The 22,199-nt window shown below is 48.1% G+C and overlaps 1 protein-coding gene across 1 annotated transcript; it reads left to right on the forward strand.

Annotated features, from left to right (window-relative positions):
• The first annotated feature begins 336 nt into the window (after positions 1-336).
• On the forward strand, positions 337-21,931 carry Nup85 (nucleoporin 85). Its single transcript, XM_051180405.1, has 19 exons — positions 337-428; positions 2,053-2,146; positions 4,151-4,316; positions 4,698-4,768; positions 5,012-5,055; positions 7,074-7,143; positions 11,822-11,943; positions 13,537-13,671; positions 13,774-13,896; positions 14,080-14,211; positions 14,409-14,515; positions 17,227-17,310; positions 17,438-17,503; positions 17,668-17,819; positions 18,924-19,041; positions 19,129-19,229; positions 20,832-20,983; positions 21,253-21,354; positions 21,770-21,931. The coding sequence occupies exons 1-19, from the start codon at positions 396-398 to the stop codon at positions 21,869-21,871; spliced, it is 1,974 nt and encodes a 657-aa protein (XP_051036362.1). The 5' UTR covers positions 337-395; the 3' UTR covers positions 21,872-21,931.
• The last annotated feature ends 268 nt before the right edge of the window (positions 21,932-22,199 follow it).

Here is a 22,199-nt window from a genome sequence, read left to right on the forward strand (position 1 = left end):
AAGAGATGCTGCCCGAGAGGACCAGCCGGTCCACACCCGCGCACGCGCACACTCGCCCAGCCGCCGTCTCTCCCGCCATCTCCGGGGGCCTTCTTCCTGCCAGGTGTGGGGCTGTCCTCGGCGCCGCCTGCTTCTGTGGGAGCACTCCGTGAGGACAGGCGGCCCCTTGGGCCGCTTTCCCCGAGGTGTTGTCCCTGGCAGGATGGTGGCACAGGAATGGACGGTGCAGAGGGCTGCGCGGTGGCTGAGACGAAGGGCTCTGCCGCGTTGGGGTGTGCAGGCGCTGCGGAAGGCGTCCCGGAGGGGGGTCCTCTTTGGCAGCTGGCTGTGAGCGGGAGGCCTGAGCGGAGAGCATCGGCGGCGCGGCGAGGTCCCGTCCGCTGTGCTGCAGCGCAATGGAGGAGCTCGATTGCGAGCCCGCAGTAACTGTAAGGGCGGCCGGGAGAGGCTCGTTTTGTCGCAGTGTGAGGGCTGCGTTTCTTTGGTCACTGCAGCCGCGGGGCGCATGCTTCTTCCAGGGACTCATCGCGTCCGGGATGTCAGATTAGCTGGGTTAGGGCGGTGCTGGTCCCTAGGCTTCAGGTCGGCTCCTGTGACTGCTCATCGCGCCGCGGAGGCCCCACTGCACCCCGCTCGTCCCTTGTCTGTCTGATCTTTCTGTTTCTCTACTTTTCCCCCTCGGGCGTTAGAGAGAGCTCGGTGTGAGCCCCACATCGCCTCTCTGAGAGCTCTAGTTAGCTCTCTACCTCTCCTGCTGTGCTGGCCCGAGGCTTAATAAATGCATCGTTTGTTCTCTCAGGAGAGTATAAGCTACCCGTTTCTGTCGTCGAGTTGTATTATATTCTGCTTGGACTTGTAAAATATTTTAATAATGTGTATGCATCAGATATCACCTGAACTGGAGTTACAGGTGGTTGTTAGCCGCCGGGAACCGAACTCCAGTCCTTTGCAAGAACACTAAACACACTTAATCTCGGGGCCCTCTCTCCAGCACCTTTTTATCAAATGTGGGTAATCCGTGATTAATTCTTAGCCAGGTATTGCGATGCCCCTCTCTAAGCCTAGGATTTTGGAGGTTGAGGCTGGGGACTCACCAGTTGAGGCTAGCTTGGTACTTGACGTTGCAAGACCATTCTCCAAAAGCAAGGTCATAACCCCAGCACTTGGGGAGGGGATGCTGGAGTATCAGTTCAAGGCTAGCCTGTGTTAACTGGGCCTTTGCTTACAAAACAAAACCAAAAAATGGTGGCAATAAGTGGTACTTGTATCTCCTGTCTTTTGTTTATCCTGTAAATAAATCTTTTAAGAAATGTATTTTTATTTTTTTATTGGTGTCTTGCCTGTGTGTATGTTTGTGTGAGGGGCTGGATCCTGTAATTACTGACAGTTGTGAGCTGTCTTATGGGTGCTGGGAATTGAGCCCTGGTCCACTGGAAAGAACATTTGGTTCTCTTAACTGCTGAGCCATCTCGTAGGCACGTGAATAATTATCTTTTAGGGGAAAAGTTTTTCTTTGTGGTTCTTGTTTATGTTGGATAGCCTGTGGCTGTATGGCTTGGACAGTTGGATCTGAGCTGAGGTTCAAAGGGATTGGTCTAAATTGGAGAGAAACAGACTCATTGTTAGCAAGAGGACCAACATTTCTGATTAGGGATTTCTTTTTCTTTTTTAAAATAATTCATTTTTATTTTATGTCATTGGTATTTTGCATGAGGGTGTTGGGTCCCCTGAGACTGGGATTATAGACAGTTATGAGCTGCCATGTGAGTGCTGGGAATTGAACCTATGTCTTCTGGAAGAGCAGTCAATGCTGACTTTTTTTTTTTTTTTTTTTTTTTTTTTTTCATGTTTTGGTCTTTTGAGACAGGGTTTCTCTGTGGAGCCCTGGCTGTCCTGATCTGTACATCAGGCTGGGCTGTAACTCAGAGATCCACCTGCTGCTGGGATTAAAGATGTGCTCACCAGTGGGCAGCCTGATGGTGCATTTCTATGACTATGATTGAGGAGAAAACCCTTCCTAGGATAACAGTTCCAATCCTTATGTGTTACTAGTGGATTCCAGGTGTGAATTCCAAGAAGAAGCAGATGTGCTTTGACTGGGGCCCTGGGGAGATGCTCCTGTGTGAAACTTCCTTCAATAAGAAAGGTACGTGGTTCTTGTTTATTTCATCTTTGCACATTTGTTGACTACCTACGGCAGAAGCTGAAGTTATTTGGCAGCATTTCTATTTTTGAAACTTTTGGTTTTGTAACTTTGAGGTAGGGTTCCCCAGTATAGTCATAGTGGGGCTTGAATTTGTAGTCTTGCCATGTAGCCCAAGTTTGTTTTGACTTCTGCATCTTCCTCCGCTTACAGTTTGCTGGGATTTGAGGTGTGAACTGCTACGCTTGACATGACAGTTTTTTAAATTTATTTTCTGTGTATTTGGCTACATGCATATTCATTCACTACTTATGTGCTTGGTGCCTGCAGAGGCCAAAGAAGGGCATTGGGTCCCAGGGACTAGAGTTGCATATTTATGTGAGGTGTTGGGAGTTGAACCTACGTCCAGTGCTCTGTAACCAGAAGTTTCTCTTCTGCCCACTGGTTCCCAAATAACCACTCAGAGGCTTCATATTATAAACTGTTTGGCCTGTTAGCGCAGGCTTTTACTAACTAGCTCTGACAACTAAACTAGCCTGTTTCTATCAGTCTGTACTTTACCACAAGGCCCCTGGCTTGTTCCCTCACATTTTGCTTCCCCAGTGACTGCAGGCCTCTCCCTGACTCTGCCCTTCTTCCTGTATCTCTGCTTGGATTTTCCACCTGACTGTGCTGTCTGGCTATTGGCCAATTCAGCTTTATTAACCAGTGGTACTAGAACATTCACAGCGTACAGAGGGGCACCCTTCATCAGTCTTCCTTTTTTTTTGTTTGCTTTGGTTTATTGAGGCAGGGTTTCTCTGTGCAGCCCTGTCTGACATTGACCTCAATATGTAGACCAGGTTGGCCTGCAGCTCAGAGATTGTTGGCCTTTGCTTCCTGGGTGACTGGATGAAAAGTGTGTAGTTTCAGCCCGTGCTCTTCAGCACCTAGGCATCTTTTTAGCCCTCTCCCTGTAACTGAAGTTTAGATGTAAGTCCTACTGTGTTGCTTAGGCTGAAGCCAAACTCAGGGTTCGGGGAATGCTTGCAGTCCTAGAATTTCTACCTGCAGTGCAGTGGCAGGAGGATGGAGACTTCTAGGCCAGCCTGTGATATATTGCCAAACCCTTTCTAAAAATGAAGGCTGTAAGATAGCACTTAGCGGCTCAGTGACACGCTTCTCTATCGTGTGAGACACAGGAATCTGTGCTGTGTTGCCTGTTTGTAATCCCAGCACTGAGGCAGGAGGATTGTCAAGCCTTTTTTTATGTTTTATTTTTTGGTTTTCTGAGACAGGGTTTCCCTGTGTAGCTTTGGAGCCTGTCCTGGAACTAGCTCTTGTAGACCAGGCTGGTCTCTGCCTCCCAAGTGCTGGGATTAAAGTTGTGTGCCACCACTGCCCAGCCAGATTGCCAAGATTTTGACACCATTCTTGGCTATGGAGTGAGACCACGTCCTCTGGGGGGGGGGAAAATTTTTTATTTTTTTAAAGGTAGGCCTGACCAGGCATTGTCGCATACAACTTTAATCCCAGCACTCAGGAGGCAGAGGCAGGTGGCTCTCCATGAGTTCTAGGCCAGCCTGGTCTACAAAGCTAGTTCCCGGACAGGCCCCAAAGCAATACAGAGATACCCTGTCTTGAAAAACAAAGCAAAACAAAAGGTAGGCCTAGCTTGCATGGAGTTTATTATGTGGACTAGTAATTTGTAATTCTCCTGCTTTAATCTTATAAGTGCTGAGTATATAGGCCCTCATGCTCAGCCAAGTTTTTGTAAATTAAAGAATCAGAAATACTAGAATGGTTTCTCTTTTGTCGGAAATGATAGATTTCTGTTTTTGTTTTTTCCAGACAGGGTTTCTTTGTGGCTTTGGAAACTGTCTTAGAACTAGCTCTTGTAGACCAGGCTGGCATTGAACTCATAGAGATCCACCTGCCTCTGCCTCCCGAGTGCTGGAATTAAAGATGTGAGCCACCACTGCCCAGCAAAATGATAGATGTTAAACTAATGTTTTTTCTGTTTTGCAGCAGACACATCCGAGCAGGTGCCGAGCTGCCCCTTTATCTACGTCATACGGAAGGACGCAGACATCCACTCTCACATTCTGAGAAAACTCTTCAATGAATCCCATGGGATCTTCGTTGGCCTGCAAAGAATTGAGGAGGAACTGACCGGAAAATCCAGGAAAGCACAGTAAGTAGGGTGCTGTTGGCTGCCGAAGTCCATGAGGAAGTAAAGTCCACTTGTGAGTGACAGAGGGCCGTGGGTCTCCTGGTTCTCTTGTGTGTTCTCCCAGGAGGGGACCTCTACATTGTGTAAATACTGCTGCAATACTTACTTACTGTTTGATAAGCTTTACTGTTTGGATTCTACTTCATTTGTATGTGCCCACCCCAAAAAAATAAAAATTGAATTAGATTTCATTTTTGTGAGATAGCAGCCAGCCTGGTCTACATAGTGAGTTCTAGGCTGCATAGCAAGACCTGCCCTCGCCTCTCAAGTGCTGGGGGTAAATGTGGTCTTTTTCCATTGTTTTTTAAATGCTCTTTTGTATGCCATTTCCTTTCTTTGTAGATTGGTTCGAGTGAGTAAAAATTACCGATCAGTCATACGGGCCTGTATGGAAGAAATGCACCAGGTTGCAAGTAAGCATTTTGCTATATTTGAAAAACGTATCTGGTAGGGTTTTCTCCAAAGGCCTTCAAGGAGGCTGCCTTGCAGTTCAGAGTTGGGCCTTGGATTCATGTGACATATAAGCATATCCAAAGACAATGGGTGGGTGGGTGGGTGTTAATGACAGGAACCGTGCTCAGCTTAGGAGAGCATAGTAGGTGGGATATAATCAGTTCAGATGGAGCGTTCACTGAAAATGTTTTGTATTCTGTTAGTTGCTGCTAAAGATCCAGCCAGTGGTCGGCAGTTCAGCAGCCAGGTAAGAGGTAGCTGTCTTCATTGTATTGGCAGCATTATGTTTTTCTGTGTCCTTAGTGTCCTGGGTGGCTTTGTAGTCGCTGTTGAGGAAGTTTCTTCTTTCCAGGTAGATCAGCAGCTCTTTGGGGTGGCAAGTGTGGCTTTGAAAGTATCCATGTTCCCTTCAAGGCTTAGCCCGTTGGAACACAGGGTCTGCTTGATAAATACTGAGTTTTCATTTCCTATGGAAGAGATGAATCCTAAGCACACAGTGTTGGTAAACTGTCATTTGAGATGGAGAGTTGAGCTTTTGGGACTACTGTTTAGTCTCAATAACTCAACATTTTTGCTGAGCAGTAAGTGATTACAATTCAGTAGGACTAGAAGGCGCATACAGGACTCTTTCTGCTTAGTGGGATCCCAGTGTTTTTGACTGATAAACAGGGATGACACCCTGTGTCGGATTGGAGCAGTATGTGTTTTCCTGAGAGCCAAGGTCCAAGGAGTGATGTTGTCTGGCGGAAGCATGGTGATGAGGCAGGGTGGGGTGGCAGGACTTCATCTTTGTAAGGATGGGCCAGGTCTCCTTTGTCTTATGTGAGAGGACCTTGTGTCAGGCTTGGCTCTCAGTTTTTACAGTGCTGTTTGTTAGTCAGTCCCACTACCTGAGATGTGCTAAGCACCTTCACTGTCACTGAGCTGCATGCCCTGAGCTGCATGCCCTCAAGTCTACACACCGCCTTTATTGTCACTCATTTTTTTTTCTTGCGTGTGCACGTGCAGGCAGGTGCCCCTGTGCATGCCTGCGGGGATGGAAGAGGGTGTGCCGATCGTGCTCTTTCACGCTGCTTCCTCTGTTTCCCCTTGGACCTTGGGGTTGTCTGTTCTTGGCTAGACTAGAGGCCTGCACACCCCCGTGACTCTCTGTCCCCCTTGTAGCTGGGGTTAGATATGCTCACGTCTCCAGCTTGGTGTGTGTGTGCTGTGACCCAAACTCTGCACCTGTTTGCCCAGCAAATTCTTTAACTACACAGCCATCTCTCCAGCCCTTCTGTTGCTTTTGAGACAGGGTCTCACTTTGCAGCCCACGCTGGCCGTGGACTTGTCTGTTGTAGACTCCTTAGTGCGGGTTTACAGCATGAGGCACCTTCCCTGCACTGGACTTTGCTTCTTTTTTAGGTGTTTTATTTTATGCGGATGGATATTTTGCCTGCATGTGTGTCTGTGCACCGTGTGTATACCATCAGAAACACATGTCACATCCCCTGGAACTGGAGTATCCAATGGTTGTGAGCTACCATAGGGGTGCTGGGAATCCAACCAAGGCCTTTTGCAAGACCAGCACTCAGCCCAGTGCTCGCCATGGCTGAGATCTTCAGCCCGTGGACTCAGCCTGTCCCCTCAGCTTCAGTCCATGGCATATGCACCTTTCCTCCTCCTCCTTTTTGTCTTTTTGAAAGTAGGATCTCATATAGTTCAGGCTAGCCTGGAAGTCCTCATCCCCTACCATCGCATTCCAAGTGCTAGGACTGCAGGCCAGGCCAGCATTGAACCCTTGACTGTCCTCAGCCTCCCGAGTGGTAGGTTCATAGGTGTTCATCACTGCCCTACTCCAGCTTGGAAGATTTGTTCTGCTCATCAATTAATTAATTAACCAATGAATTGATTACATATATTGACAAAGTTTCTCAAAATGATCTCTTCCTTTTACTTAAATAAAGCTCCTTTAAGCACAATTCATCAAGAGCATCAGTGTATTATGCTAGTTTTCTTTTCTAATTCATATAGGAATAAACTCACCAGCGTGCAAACTATGTAGGGTTTTTTTTTTTTTTTGTTGCTGTTGTGTTTTGGTTTGTTTTTGTTTTTTGTTTTGTTTTGTTTTTTTTTTTTTGTTTGTTTGTTTCTGTTTTTCTCCAGACAGGTTTCTCTGTGTAGTCTTGACTATGTTAGAACTAACTCTGAGACCAGGCTGGCCTGGAACTAGAAGAGATCCACCTGCCATATTCTCTGTTAAAATTGTCTCCATTTCTTTGTTAGGTCTCCATTTTGTCAGCCATGGAGCTCATTTGGAACCTTTGTGAGATCCTTTTTATTGAAGTAGCCCCAGGTAAGCCCAGGCTAATTGTCATGACGTCACAGGGCCCCTGTCACCCTGTGTCCAGTCTCTCTAGTCTGCTGACAGTGCATTGCTGCTCAGAGAGCAGTGTCACCATCAGAGACAGATCCAGAGCAGCCACAGGCGTGGGGCATTTCATCACATACACAAGAAGAGTCGATAGAGTGTCTCCTGGAACTTAAAACATTAGGTAGATGGCCCTTCAGAAGTACTATGTGGGGCTAAAGAGATGGCCCAGCAATTAGGAGCACTGGCCACTCTTCCATCGTGGTGGCTCACAAACATCTGTATCTGTAGTTCCCGGGGATTCAGAGCTCACTCATGCCTCTGCTACCATTAGGCACGAAAGTGGTACACAGATACCGAGAAACCAACAGTCAACAGGCATAACAAAGGTGCTCAGTCTATGGACTGTCTGTGCGTGAAGTGTAAGGGGCTTTGAAGGGTGGGAGTCCAAGTGGAGGGTGCTGTGGCTGGTGATGAGCGTAACACTGCCTGTCTGGGGAGGGGGGGGGACTATTCCTTTGATCTTGAATGAAGCTGTGGCTCATCCTGGGTCCTGTCCTCTTGGTTTAGGTGCTGTGCTTGGTTTATTTCTTGTTAGTTTGCAGTGTAATGATTTGTGCTTGCTATTTCCCGTGACTACATATAGCCTTAACCTCTGTGCACGTAGCATTTCACTCACATTCCTTCCTGTTAGACTGACTGGGAAGCTGAAGGCAGAGGATTGAGAGGTAGAGGTCACTAGGTTACATAGCAAGACCGTGCCTGAAAAGGAGGACAAACAGCCCCATATGGTGATGCAAGCAGTTAATCCCAGCTGAGGCCAGCTTGCTTTACTCAGGGAGCAGTAAGCCTCTACCTTAAAAAAAAAAAAAAAAAAAAAAATCAAAACATGGGCTAGAGAGGTGGCTCAGAGGTTAAGAGTATAGGCTGCTCTTCCTGATGTCCTGAGTTCAATTCCCAGCAACTACATGTGGCTCACAACCATCTATAATGAGGTCTGGTGCTCTCTTCTGATGTGCAGGCAGAACACTTAAAAAATGAATCTAAAAAGAAAAAAAGGGACAAGATTAAGAAAAAAACAGGACATAGTCCAGAGCTGGGCAGTGGTGGCACACGCCTTTAATCCCAGCACTTGGGAAGCAGGGGCAGGCAGATCTCTGTGAGTTCAAGGTCAGCCTGGTGTACAGAGTAAGCTCCAGGAAGACTAAAACTACAGAGAAACCCTGTCTTGAAAAACCAAACTTTTTTAACAACAACAAAAATCCCGTAGGCCAGGTGTGGTATTTATCCCTTAAATTCCTACAGTAGCAGGGTCTGAAATTCAGGCCAGGCAGGTGTACATAGTGAGACCGTGTTTCCAAAAAGAAGAGGAAAAGAAAGAAAGACTGGACTGGATGCAGGGGACTGGACGCAGCCCATAGTTACAGAGCACTGGCTGCTCCTGCAGAGGACCCTGGTGTGCTTCCCAGCACCAGTGTGACCCACAGCCCTGCGTAACCCAGCTCCAGGGTGCCCTGTGTAACCCAGCTCCAGGGGCGCCCTGTGTAACCCAGCTCCAGGGTGCCCTGTGTAACCCAGCTCCAGGGTGCCCTGTTGCTCTCTTTTGGCTTTCTGGGTAATGCATGCCTGCAGGCAAAACACCCCTAAAATGAAGGTAAATAAATATGTTAAAAAAAAAAAAAAAGAAAAAAATCACCAACAAAACCTCCAAAACAGAACCAAAACAACCCCCAACACCAAAAACTAAAGCAATAACAGACTTAGTTGTTCAGATACCTCCAGTAGATTTTGAGACGGCCATTTATCACCATCGGGGTGTGCCATCTAATTAATGCCAATAACCAAGTAACCATTTCAAAGTTGATGCACACAGCCGTCCATATCTGTAAAGGATCCAGCTGTGTCCAGGTGTGGTAGCACACTTACATGCTGATCTTCCTATATACTCAGCACTTGGGAGGCAGAAGCAGAAGTTAGGGTTCAAGGTGAGCTGTGGCCTTAGAACACAACCATGTTTCTTCAACAACAACAACGAAAGGGAAGAAAAGTCTGAGGCAGGGTCTGCCCCTTCTAGGATCCAGTGAAAGATGTGTTAGTATTCAGGCATCTGTACTGGCCTGCCTCTGCCTGTGTTGGTGTTCTGACAGGGTACGTGCCCTCACCTGCAGCCAGTAACAGTACCACCTGGGCACATTCACTGGGTTCTTTTAAAAGAGCCCTGCCCACCTCCCATCCTCCTCTTTCTCTCCTTCTCCCCCCCCCCTTTCCTTTCTTCTACTGTTCCTGTCCCTGGAGGCTGGTCTACCCCCTCCCTTTCCCCTTTTTCATGATCCCTTTCCCTAATATAAACAAACAAACAAACAATCCCTTTAAGCTGGGCAGTGGTGGTGCATGCTTTTAAGACCAGCATTTGGGAGGCAGAGAAAGGCAAATCTCTGAGTTTGATGCCAGCCTGGATTACAGATTGAGTTACAGGACAGGCTCCTAAGTACAGAGAAACTCTGTCTTGAAAAGCAAAAACAACAATAACAACAACAAACCCACCCTTCTGCTTGAACTCTGTTGCATGGCATCTTTCTCTCACGAGCTGCTTTTCTTAAATTACAACATTGGTTCCCTGACCAAGAAGGTTCTCCTGGTGTTTTCTCCTGCCCATAGGCAGTTTGAGTCACGCCAGGACCCTGGAACCCAGTCACATCCAGCAGCCTCCCTTCTGATCCCTGGGTCCTTCCGGCCAAAATCGGTATGATTGGTGAGCCACTCCACCCTGCCCACATTAGGGTATTCCCATGAGTGAGGATTCATCTTACCTCTCGAGCCTTTTGGTTTGGCCTCCTTAAGTCCTGGTATCAGGCAACCACAGCACTCTCGGGCTTTGAGTCCTTGCCCCCACCCTTTGTGTGACGACACACTGGGTGGCCTGTGCCAGTCTGGGACCTTCTGGTCCTTCCTCCCCCACCCCTTGACTGACAATCACCCAGGCAGCTCATGGCTTTCTTGCTCGCTTGATAAAAGCCATTGCTCTGCTTCACAAACAGGGAATAAGCCTACCAAAACTCCCATTCCCAGCATTTTGTGATCACTTCACCCTAAGACCCCGCCCACCTGCTTCACCTTCCATAGATCAGCTCTCTTCCACCTGCAACAAATCTGCTTTCTCGTTCTCTGATAGCTTCGCCTTCCATTTAGTGCCAACCATTGCGTCTCTGGTGGGGTTATCACTTGTGACCATCCTCCCTGGATGTGAGGCTTCCTTTCTCGAACACAGTCCTTTTCCTCCCCTTCTGGCTTTCCTTGAAGTCCTGGTACCAGGGGACCGTGTCCCGCTTGGGCTCAGAGTCCTTGGCCCCCACCCTTTGCAGGATGACTCATTGGGTAGTCTGTGCCTGTCTCAAATACAGCCTTCTCTGAATTCCTGGGACGCTGGGAATTACAGATGCTTGGGTCTTCTCTGCCTCACTCATGGGAGTTATGTCATCGTCTGTGTCTCCTTGCTCCCATTGGGATGTTTGATGGAGACCCACTGACCATTCTCAATCAGCTATTGTTGCAGGAGTACCAGCTGTTGACCACAGAACTGGAGGCGCAAGCCCACCAAACATGTCCCGGTGATGCTGTGGTGATGGCAAAGGATCAGGTGCTTTAAGCCCTAGGGAGCTGACTTGGATCCACTAAGAATGGCATTTTGCCAGGTCCAGGTGGTGCCTGATGGTTCCACAGAGCCAGGACAGTGAGGTGAAACCGTTAGCTACTCCAGGACATGGCTAGCACCCCATCTTTCCCAGGTCCCCCAAAGACCAGCGACCCCCCCCCAGGTCAGCAGGAAGTAGTCTTTAGAACACCTCGCCCTATTCCTGCCTCACCTGCTACCCCTTTCTAACGCCTCACCTTTTTAAAATAAATAAAAAGGGAGGAATGTTAGTATTCAGGCATCTGTACTGGCCTGCCCTTGGGGTTCTGACTGGATTCACCCTCAGCTGCAGCCACTTAGAGCACCAACTGTGCACATTCATTACGTCCCCCTTCCCCCCTTTTTTATATATATATTTATTTTATATAACCAAGTCCATTTAAATGAAAATCCCCCCCCCCTTTTTATTGAGACAGGGTTTCACTATGTTCCATTTTAAAACAGCGCTGCCCAGCTGGACGTTGGTGGTGCACGCCTCTAATCCCAGCATTTGGTAGGCAGAGGAAGGAGGGTCTGTGTGAGTTGAGGCCAGGGTGGTCTACAGAGCTAGGTCCAAACAATACAGAGAAACCTTGTCTTGAAAACCAAAACAAAAAAGGGGGGGGTTGTCCACCTCCCTCCCATCCTCCTGCCTCTCCTCCTCCCCCCCTTCTCTGCCCCTCTTCCCTCTCTCTTGCTGCTCCTGTCCCTGGAGGCCAGTTTACCCCTCCCTTTCTCCTTTTTATGATCCCTTTCCTTAATAAAAACCCCTCTGCGTGAACCCTGCTGCATGGCACCTTTCTCTCGAATACTGCTTCTCTTAAATTACAAGATGGTCCTGCCTGCAGAGATGAGGACTGACTTGTAAGCTCCCTGCTTTTCCCCTCTGCAGTCAGGGTTTCGGCTGTAACGTCAGTGTCTGTGCTTTGGGTAGAGTGGAACTTGCTGCAGGGGAAGCCGGGGCCTCTGTGTGACGTGAGTCTCTCCTCTCAGCTGGCCCTGTCCTCCTCCATCTTCTTGACTGGGTCCGACTGCACGTGTGTGAGGTGGACAGTTTATCGGCAGACGTTCTGGGCAGTGAGAACCCAAGCAAACATGAGAGCTTCTGGAACTTGGTGAGTATAATGTGGGCAGGCCCCTTCCTCCTTCTGCCATGCATTCTGCATCCTGGTGCTGTGAGATGACGTAGGATGACTGACAGGCCTTGGCTGGGCTCTTTTGAGTTCATTATCATAGAAGCGGTTTTACTAGGGCTTTCGTCTTTCTCTGCTGCACAGTAGTGTGCAAGTAATTTAGCATGTGGGGTAACACTTGGTAGACCTGCTGTTGGAAAGGAGGTTTGATTTGTTTGTAGAGTGAGGAAGAGGAGGTGAGATGGTAAAAGTGGTTGACGGGGGCGGAGTGCAGAAGGGTACAGGGGCCATTTTGAGGTAGTAGACTACTCTAGGGCAGTAATGTAGCTATCAGATATTTACATTAGGATTCATAACTAGCAAAATCTGGTTATGAAGGAGCAATGAAGTAATTTTATGGTTGGGGGTGCCGGCATTAGTAAGCTTGAGAACCAGAATGCCTGCCAGCATCTTTGAGACCACAATCTCCAGCACCACAAAAAGAAAAAGAGTATCCGCGGTTATTTCCTGGTTTTTGTTTTTGGTGGTTGTTGTTGGTTTAGTTGTGTTTGTTCTTTGGGACAGGGTTTCTTTGCTCTGTGTGTTTGGCTGCCTTGGCACTCATTCTGCAGACCATGTTGGCCTTGACACCTTGACTCACAGATTCCTATCGCCTGAGTGCTGGGGTGAATGGCTTGTGACACCACTGCCTGGCTGCTTTGGGTTCCGAGACAAGCTCACTGTGTAGCTCTACCGGCCTGGAGCTTTTGTTGTCCTTGTTGTGAGACACGGTTGGGTGGTATGATTGCCTGTAATTCCAGTGCTATAGGGTGTGGCAATCAGGATTGCTGGGGATGGCCACCAGCCTAACTCTTCAGTGAGAGAGCCTGTCTCTAGGAACTAAGTCATAGAGTAATAGAGCCTATCACCTGATAGAGCCCTCTGCCTTCCTCATGGTACACAACTGTACACACACACATACACACACATGCATACACGCACACAAGCGCGCACACACACGCAGGAATTAAAACATTTAAAGTTGGTTGCCAGCTATCTTATAACTGACAGTTTGCTGAAGGAGTAAAATCTTAGTCAGAGTTATTATTCTTGTGATGAAATACAATGGCCAAAAGCAGCTTGGTGAGGTAAGGGCTTAATTTACATATTCCAGAATAATAGTGCATGGAGAGAAGCTGAGGCAGGAGCTGACACTCAGTAGGATCCGGGAGGCAGTGTCTGAGGCAGAGACCATGGAGGGTGCTGCTTGCTGGCTTGCTCTGCCCACTTCATTATAGAACTCAGGACCACCAGCTCAGGGATGCCCTCCGCTACATGGGCTGGGCCCTCCGGAATGAATCACTAATTGAGAAAATGCTCTCACCTGTCTCCCCACAGCCTGATCCTATGGAGGCATTTTCTCAGCGGAGGCTCCAGTCTCTCTGATGACTATAAAATCAGACAGCACTGGGTCTGACTGGGAGTTACTGCTGCAAGGGAGGAGTTCTTGCTGACTCCGGTCAAGGGCAGCGTGGAGGAGTCAGCACTTGGCATCACTGAGCCTTGTGCTGGGGTTCATGTCTCCCATGTTTGCAGGTGACCGTCTTGGTGCTTCAGGGCCGGTTGGACGAGGCACGACAGATGCTGTCCAAAGAAGCTGATGCCAACCCCTCTTGTGCAAGCATGTGCCGCATCCTTGGGGATCTGATGAGGACAATGCCCATTCTCAGTGTATGTGGGAGCCGCCTTGCCTGCCCGGTCTTGGAGCTGGGGGTCAGGGATCATGTAGGTCTGGGGTCTTAGCGAGCACCTCACAGCCGGTCTCTCCCGCAGCCTGGCAACACTCAGACGCTGACGGAGCTGGAGCTGAAGTGGCAGCACTGGCGTGAGGAATGTGAGCGCCACTTGCAAGACAGCACATTCGCAGCCAGCCCCCGCCTGGAGTCTCTCTGCAAGGTGTGGGCTCAGGCCAGGGCTGGGCACCTCCTTGGGAGCCTGGCATCCAGGCAGCAAGGAGCTGGCTTCACTGTGGAGAGGGCTGTCAAGTCACTTGGCTGCAAAGGAGGGAACTTTCAACTTGTAGTTGAGAGCCATGGCCCCAGATGAGATCAGCAGAGCTCAGGGAATGTCTCTCCTCAGATCATGCTGGGGGATGAGGCCACCTTGTTGGAGCACAAGGAGCTTCTGAGCAACTGGTACCATTTCCTAGTGACCAGGCTGCTGTATTCTAACCCCACAGTGAAACCCATCGACCTGCACTTCTATGCCCAGGTGAGTGAGTGACAGTGTAGGGGACCCTTGGTTCCCTAACTCTTGGTGTGGCCTCCACGGGACTTGGAGGCTCTTTCCTTCAGTCGTCTGTGAAGGAACTCCTCCAGACTGCCCACAGGCAGTCCTGTCCCTCCCCCGCCCCAGCCCCAGTGTCTGCTTCCGTGTTGAAGATAGAGCGGGCTATCACCTGTCCGCAGTCTAGCCTGGACATGTTTCTGGGAGGTGAGAGCAGTCCGGAGCCATTGGATAACATCTTGATGGCAGCCTTTGAGTTCGACATTCACCAAGTGATCAAGGAGTGCAGGTAGGGCACCCTCGTTTTTACTGTGGATTGAGACGGATATAATTCAGCATTAAATGTGCATCAGCCATCAGCTCCATTCCATTCACTACTACATTCCTACTCTTCCACTTTCTGTCCTAGTTTTTTCTTCAAGTCAGGGTTTCTCTGTTTAGTCTTGGAAATGACTCTGTAGACCAGGCTGGCCTCAGCCTCACAGAGATCCATCTGTCTCTGCCTCCCCAGTGCCAGGATTAAAGATGTGCACCACCACAGCCCTGGTGTGTTGATGGGAGATGTCATGGAAAGGGCTCGTAAGAGCGTGTTTGTTTTTTTCATGTGTAGTAGCTTATTTATGCAGGTTTGTTTTGTATTTGTATGTGTGCTCTGTTTGTGGTGGTTAATGCCTTGTGAAAGCCCACCATGTGCTTGCTGGTAGAGCTGCCAGTGCTTTTAACCGCTGAGCCATCTTGCCAACCCCCTGGACAAGTGTTCTTATGCAGCAAGCCATCTCAGTGTCTTGTGTTTTGGGGTTGGCCTGGAGCTGACTATGTAGCATAGGGACCCTTGGATTTTCAAGAAAATATCTGGGATTATAGGTAGGGACAACCATACCACCTTTTTTTTACCTGTTTTCCTGTACTTGCTGTCATGGAGTGCCGAAGTCTGGGACATTTGTGTAGAATAGAAATTATTTACCTATTCTAGAGACTGGAAGTGTGGGCTGAGGTACCAGCAGGTGCATTTTCTTTTGAGTGCTGGGCTCTGCTTTAGCGATGGCACCTGTTGTTTTGTGAGACAGTCTGTCACGGCTTAGCGTGTTTTAAAGTCCGCTCGCTGTGTAGCCCAGCAGGCCAGCAATGCTGCCTCAGCCTTGCAGGTGCTGTGGAATCTGTTTGAGCCACCAATCCCAACTCCTGGTCCTTTTCTGTCCTCCAGGGCTTGCTCCGTGTGATGGAACGTGAGAGGCAGGGGTTGTAGCCTGTCCAGTTCCTCTGTAAACCAACTGCATTTCATGTGCGAGGGAGAGTCCTTATTACTCACTATAGTCCTCAAGGCCACTTTAGATGACCCAGGTCTCCTGTGTAACCACACGCTCACAGATAATGGCTTCTTGTGATGAGTTGGGGATTTCACTGGAGCTTGAAAGCTACCTTGTTTAGAGTTGTTTTTCCATTCCAGGGACATTTAAACTAGTATTGCAGGAAATGACATTGACAGGAAATAGCCAGGGTTTGTAGCTCAAGTTTATGACATTCCTACCACCTGGAAGACTGAGGAATGGAGGATCAGGAGTTGAAAGGCTGGCCTGTACTACATCACAAGTTCAAGGACAGTCTGAGCTACATGAGACCTTATCTCAAAAAAGAAAAGCATGAGAAGAAAATGTAGAAAGGGACTCAGAGATGGTTTAGCAGGTCAAATGTGCTTGCCACCAAGTCCAAAAAGTTTGATTCCTGGAACCCAAGTCGTGGAGAGAGAGAATTGACTTGAAAACTGCCCTCTGACCTCCCTGTGTGCACTGTGGCATTGCATTCACTTACAGACAGAAACACAAATAAATGTTAGATAAGAAAAAAGTCTAGGAATAGTGAATTTAGGATTAGGAACCTACGAACATACGCCCACTTTGGAGGCAAGTGCTTCCCGAGAGTTAACTTCAGTGGGTTGGGCTATTAAACCGTCATGGCTGGGACTTTGCTTCCCAAGTACTAGGAAGGGTCAAAGGCATGAGCCACTGCACCCAGCCAAGCTTTGGTTCTCTGAAGCAGGGTTTCTTGTAACTCAGGGGTCAAACTCAACTGTGTAGCCAAGATTGGATTTGAACACCTAATCTTATTGTCCCCATTTCCCAGGTACAAGATCACAACACCAGGCAGGAAGGCTTACCTTTCATTATGTTGAACACTCCCTTCTTCTGTTAAGGCTCATTGCAATGAGGGCTGTGAACCTGTGAGTTCCAGGCCAGGCCAGGCCAGGGCTACATAGTCTCAAACAGGAAAACTTTCATGGTCTTTGTGTGTAGTCTTTGGGCAGGTGTCTGGCTGCTTGTATTGTACCGATAATTGATTTGCATCCTGCTGAGAAGGGAGGAAGTTGGGAGTAGCAGCATACAGCCTTGCTTAGAAGCACTGGCCTGGATTTGTTACAGTAGATCTGGGCAGTGGGAAGGGTTTCCTTTCTGCTACCATGTTAGATCTTGAGGGGAGGGCTGCTTCCTGTAGTTCAGGCAGAAGCTGGACTTGATACATAATTAAGGCTAACCTTGAACTCTTAATCCTTTTGTCACTACTTACTAGGTATGAGGATTATAGATGTGTGCCACCATGTTTTGTTTGTTTTTTGAGACCGGTTTCTCTGTGTAGCCCTGGCTGTCCTGGAACTTACTCTGTAGACCAGGCTGGCCTCAAACTCAGATCTGCTTGCTTGTGCTTCCTAAGCACTGGGATTATAAAAGGAGGCTCTCTTTTCTTTTTTTAATTACTACCTTGATGCACATAGACACATATCCATGCTCTGTTTCCAGTAGAGGTTTAAGGACAACTTTGAGAGTTGATTCTCTTCATTATGTGGGTCCCAGAGATTAAAATTGGGTCGTCATGCCTGTTACAGGGACCTTCCCCTCCACAGTTCCTCTGCCCAGGCCTATTGTCTTTTTAAAGCTTAAGATGTGTGGGTTTCATGTGACTTGGTCCCGTCCCTGACTTCTTTTCCCTTGGTGTCTGCATTTGCAGCATCGCCTTGAGCAACTGGTGGTTTGTAGCTCACCTCACCGACCTTTTGGATCACTGCAGACTCCTCCAGTCACACAACCTCTAGTAAGTTGCCCAAATGCACTGACCCTTTGAGGGAGGGCCAGTAGAATGCACAGGAGGAAGTTAGGTTGCAGAGGCCCTAAAGGGGACAGTCTTGCAGTCCTGTTTTTTTTTTTTTTTTTCTTTCCAGTTTTGGTTCTAATATGAGAGAATTCCTTCTGCTGGAATATGCCTCAGGACTGTTTGCTCATCACAGGTACGAAGGCCCCACAAATGGTAGTGACCTTGTGGATGCTAGTGGAGCTTCACTGTCCTCTCTTGGCTGGTTTCGGAGTTGGGAGGATGAGCCTCAGATGGTAATGCCCAGAGCCATAGGGCAACCCTTCTAGCTTTTCAATATCTGCCTTCCTTGGACCTTAGCCTGTGGCAGCTGGGGGTGGATTACTTTGACTACTGCCCGGAGCTGGGCCGCGTTTCCTTGGAGCTGCACATTGAGCGGATTCCTCTCAACACAGAGCAGAAAGCCTTGAAGGTGCTGAGGATTTGTGAGCAACGGCAGATGACTGAACAAGGTGACTGAGCTTCTACCAGCCCGTTCTCTGGTTTGTCTGTGCATCCCTAGGCTGAGCACAGCGCCCCAACACTGTGACAGCTTACCTTTCACCGCCACACTAGAGAGATGGTGTGTGGTACATGCCCAGACACAGGGCCACCATCAAGGAGGGACAGGAGGGCTGGGATTGCCCTTTAAAACCTAGAAAAATCAGCCCTTCACCTTATAGCAAAGATCCACCTGTTCTCACATTCCATGAGATCTGTGGTCAGAGCTGAGAGTCATAGGTGGTGGTTGCTACCAGTAAAGCCTGGAACAGTGGGGAAGCCAGGCAGGAACACAGGGACAGGTGTCAGCAGCCTTGTCCTCATCCTCCCACTACTGCTGAATGAGAAGCACTTGAACACTGAAACCATCTCTTGGGAGCTCATGGTGTTCAACACTGAGAGAAGCAAGGTTGATTCTGTGGTTTCTAGATGGATAGTGGTGGGAATGTTATGTCCATCGTGACTTTTTTTTTTTTTGTCAAGCACAAACACTCAGAAAGTTAGTCTAGCCAGGCATTGGTGGCGCAGGCCTTTGATCCCAGTACTTGGGAGGTAGAGGCAGGTGGATCTCTGTGAGTTCAAGGCCAGCCTGGTGTACAGAGCTAGTTTCCAGGACAGGTTCTAACACAATACAGAGAAACCCTGTGTCTCAAAACAAAAAAAAAAAACAAAAAAAAAAAAAGGAAAGAAAGAAAGAAAGCCAGTGTAGTTGGTGGGTCATCTTTGGTACTGAGCAGAGTGAAGGCAGCAAAATAAAACTATGAGCTGGGTGTTGGTGGTTCACACCTTTAATTCCCAGCACTGGAAGTCAGAGGCAGGCAGATTGAGTTCAAGGCTAGCTTGAGCTACAGAGCAAGTTTGAGGACAGCCAAGGCTACACAGAGAAACCCTGTCTCAAAAAACAAAAGAATAAATGATCAAGTTTCTGGTTCTTCTTGATTAGCTGTATATTGAGTCCACAGTACTTTTGATTGTAATGGGACTGTAGGAAGTCCATGTCTGCCCCAAATGGCTCTTCACGGGAGGGATTATAAAGAAGGTATAAGACTTTGCCTTTTGTCTTCTCTCCTGCAAAGTTCGAAGCATCTGTAAGATCTTGGCCATGAAGGCTGTCCGCAATAATCGTCTGGGCTCAGCCCTTTCTTGGAGCATCCGTGCCAAAGATGCTGCTTTTGCCACACTGGTATCTGACAGGTGGGAATAGTTTTCTGGTTGGCTGGGAGGTCGGAGTTTGGGGAGGGCCTGGTACTGCTGCTCTAACCTTTGGGTTTGGTCCTGCAGATTCCTCAGGGATTACTGTGAGAGAGGCTGCTTTTCTGACCTGGATCTCATTGACAACCTGGGGCCAGCCATGATGCTCAGTGATCGACTGACATTCCTGGGTGAGTCTCTGCATTCTTTTCCCTGAGTATGAGGGGACCATCTTTTTGGATTTCTGTAAGCTACATAGAAACCCATGTACTAGCCTTTACAGGGTTTTGGTAACATTTTATTTTCAAGTAATATCAAACTTAGGGAAATATAGAAATGCCACAAGGATGACGTTTCCCCCCCCCCCCCCCCTTTCTCTGTAGCTTTGGAAGCTGTCCTGGAACTAGCTCTGAAGACCAGGCTAGCCTTGAACTCACAGAGGTCCACCTGCCTCTGCCTCCCGAGAGCTTGGATTAAAGGGAATGACACACTCTTTATAGACACTTTTCAAACTCATTTTTGTTTTTAAGACAGGGTCTCACTGTGTAGCCCTGGCTGTCTTGGAAATCCCTATGTGGACCAGTCTACCCTCCAACATGGAAATGTGGGCTCTCAATAAAATGGCTCAGCAGCTAAGAGCATTGACTGCTGTTCTAGAGGACCCAGGTTCAATTCCCCGAACCTACATGGCAGCTCACAACTGTTTGTAACTCATATTCCAGAGGAATCTGATACAGACACACACACACACACACACACACACACACACACACACACACACACACACACACACACACACACACGAAAATCTGTCTGTCTCAATTAAGGCTGGGACTGTCGCCTAGACAAAGTTTGGAACAGTTTCCATGTCTCATATCCCGTCACACTTCCCCAAAGATTTTCTCATCACTTGTGTGAGCTGGCACTTCACTGCAGGGAGAGAATAACCTCTCCCTCCACTTCATGTATATCACCAGGACTCAGAGTTTTTTAATCTTTTTTTCCCTTTTAAATGTATTTAGAAAAAAATTTAAAATTTACCTTTAGTGCATTGGTGTGTTGCCTGAACTATCTGTGAGGGTGTCAGATCATTGAGTTATAGACAATTCTGAGTAGCCATGAGGGTGATGGGAACTGAACCCAGGTCCTTTGGACAAGCACTCAGTGCTCTAAACTGCTGAGCCATCTCTCCAGCTCCCTTAAATTTATGTGCATTGATGTTCTGCCTGCATGTATATCAGTGTGAGGGTGTCAGATCTTCTGGAACTGGAGTTACAATTATGAGCTGCCATGTAAGTGATAGGAATTGAACTGAGGTTCTCTGGAACAGCTACTGTTGCTCTTAACTGCTGGGCCATCTCTCCAACTCTTTTAATCTGTTTTAATCTTTTTTAATGTTTCCTGTATGGGTATTTTCTGCTTGGGTATATGTCTGCATATGTATGCTTGCAGAAGCCAGAAGAGTTTGTGGGGTCCCATAGGACTGAAGATAGATAATTGTGAACTACTATGTGGATACTGAATACTGAATCCAAATCTTTAAGAAAAGTTAGTATGATAAACCACAGAAACCGCCTTTCTAGTCCTTATCTGATCTCTTATAGTCTATTACAGTGCTGGTGATTCCACAGATTTGGTGTTCCTAAAGGTCTGTCTTTAAATCCTACATTTATTTCCTTTATCTATGACTTGAGACTGCTCTACAAACATGCCAGTGGTGTGTGGAGTTGCAGTTTTCTAAGTATCGGGTGAATGGCGAGGATGTTCAGGTGAACGCACGCCTCTCCTAACAGGGAAGTACCGGGAGTTCCACAGACTGTACGGGGAGAAGCGCTTCGGTGACGCTGCTTCCCTTCTGCTGTCCCTCATGACCTCTCAGATTGCACCCCGTTCTTTCTGGATGACGCTGCTCACAGATGCCCTGCCTCTTTTGGAACAGAAACAGGTAAGGCTTCATCGATCTGAGCAGGGTTTATTCTGTCCTTTGGTCCTCCTTAGCTTGGTTCTGTAGTCATACAGATGCGCATGTGCATGCAAGTTTATTTGGGGCATGAAAGAAAAGCCCAAGTGATGGCTTCTGCTAAAAGCGCTAAGCCTTCCTGGACGGGTGGATGGGAGACCAGGACCACTGCATCCAAAGCATTCTTCCCAGGTCCTTACAAGGCCTTCCCTGAATTCACCCTTGCCTAGCTCAACTCAGGCTCTGCCCCCTAGGTGATCTTTTCATCAGAACAGACATACGAGCTGATGCGCTGCCTAGAAGACTTGGCCTCAGGGAGGCCAGGGTGTGGTGAGCCGGATGCCCAGCGACTCCAGGTCATCTTAACTTTGGGGAGGTGGTTCCATGTTGAAGTGGGAAAGATTTATCTGGGGACTTCCCTCTCCTCTCGTGTGGTCCTGAAACACCCTCATGAACTCATGGGCCTTAGTTATTAACCTGTCCTATTACAGGGTTTCTCTGTGTAACAGTTCTAGCTGTCCTGGAACTCACTCTGTAGACCAGGCTGGCCTCGAGCTCAGAGATCCACCTGCCTCTGCCTCCCGAGTACTGGGACTAAAGGCATGCGCCACCAGTGCCCGGTGACAGCAATGTTTAGGAGCAGGTGGGATGGTTCTAGTCTTCCTATCCCTTGCCATCTACTGCAGAGCTACCCATAGTACACTGGTCTTACTCTCTTGGAAGCCTTTGAGAATGCTGCCTGTTTGCCTCACTTTGCCTTTCTGCTCTTAGGATGACGACATAGAGACCACCAAGGTGGAGATGCTGAGACTGGCTCTTGCCCGGAATCTTGCCCGGGCAATTATACGAGAAGGCTCACTGGAAGGTTCCTGAGATAAGCTGAGGACAGTTGCAGTCTAGTACCTTTGTATGGCAATGTAAATAGATTTTAAAGAATAAATTCTTTTGCAAATATAGTCTGACAAAAAAGAAATTTCTTTTAACTAAGATTTTTAAGACAGGGTTTCTCTTGTGTTGCCCTGTCTGTCCTGGAACTCTGTAGACAATGCTGGCCTGGAACTCACAAAGATCTGTCTACCTCTGCCTCCTGAGTGCTGGGATTAAAAGTGTGTACCACCACTGCCCGGTTGACCAAGGAGTTTTTAATCGTCTATCCTGAACCTAAAAGAGCAAAAGTGAACAGATGTTCTGTTTTTGAGAT

This window comes from Phodopus roborovskii, unplaced genomic scaffold, assembly GCF_943737965.1.
Source record: "Phodopus roborovskii unplaced genomic scaffold, PHOROB, whole genome shotgun sequence".
NCBI lineage: Eukaryota > Metazoa > Chordata > Mammalia > Rodentia > Cricetidae > Phodopus > Phodopus roborovskii.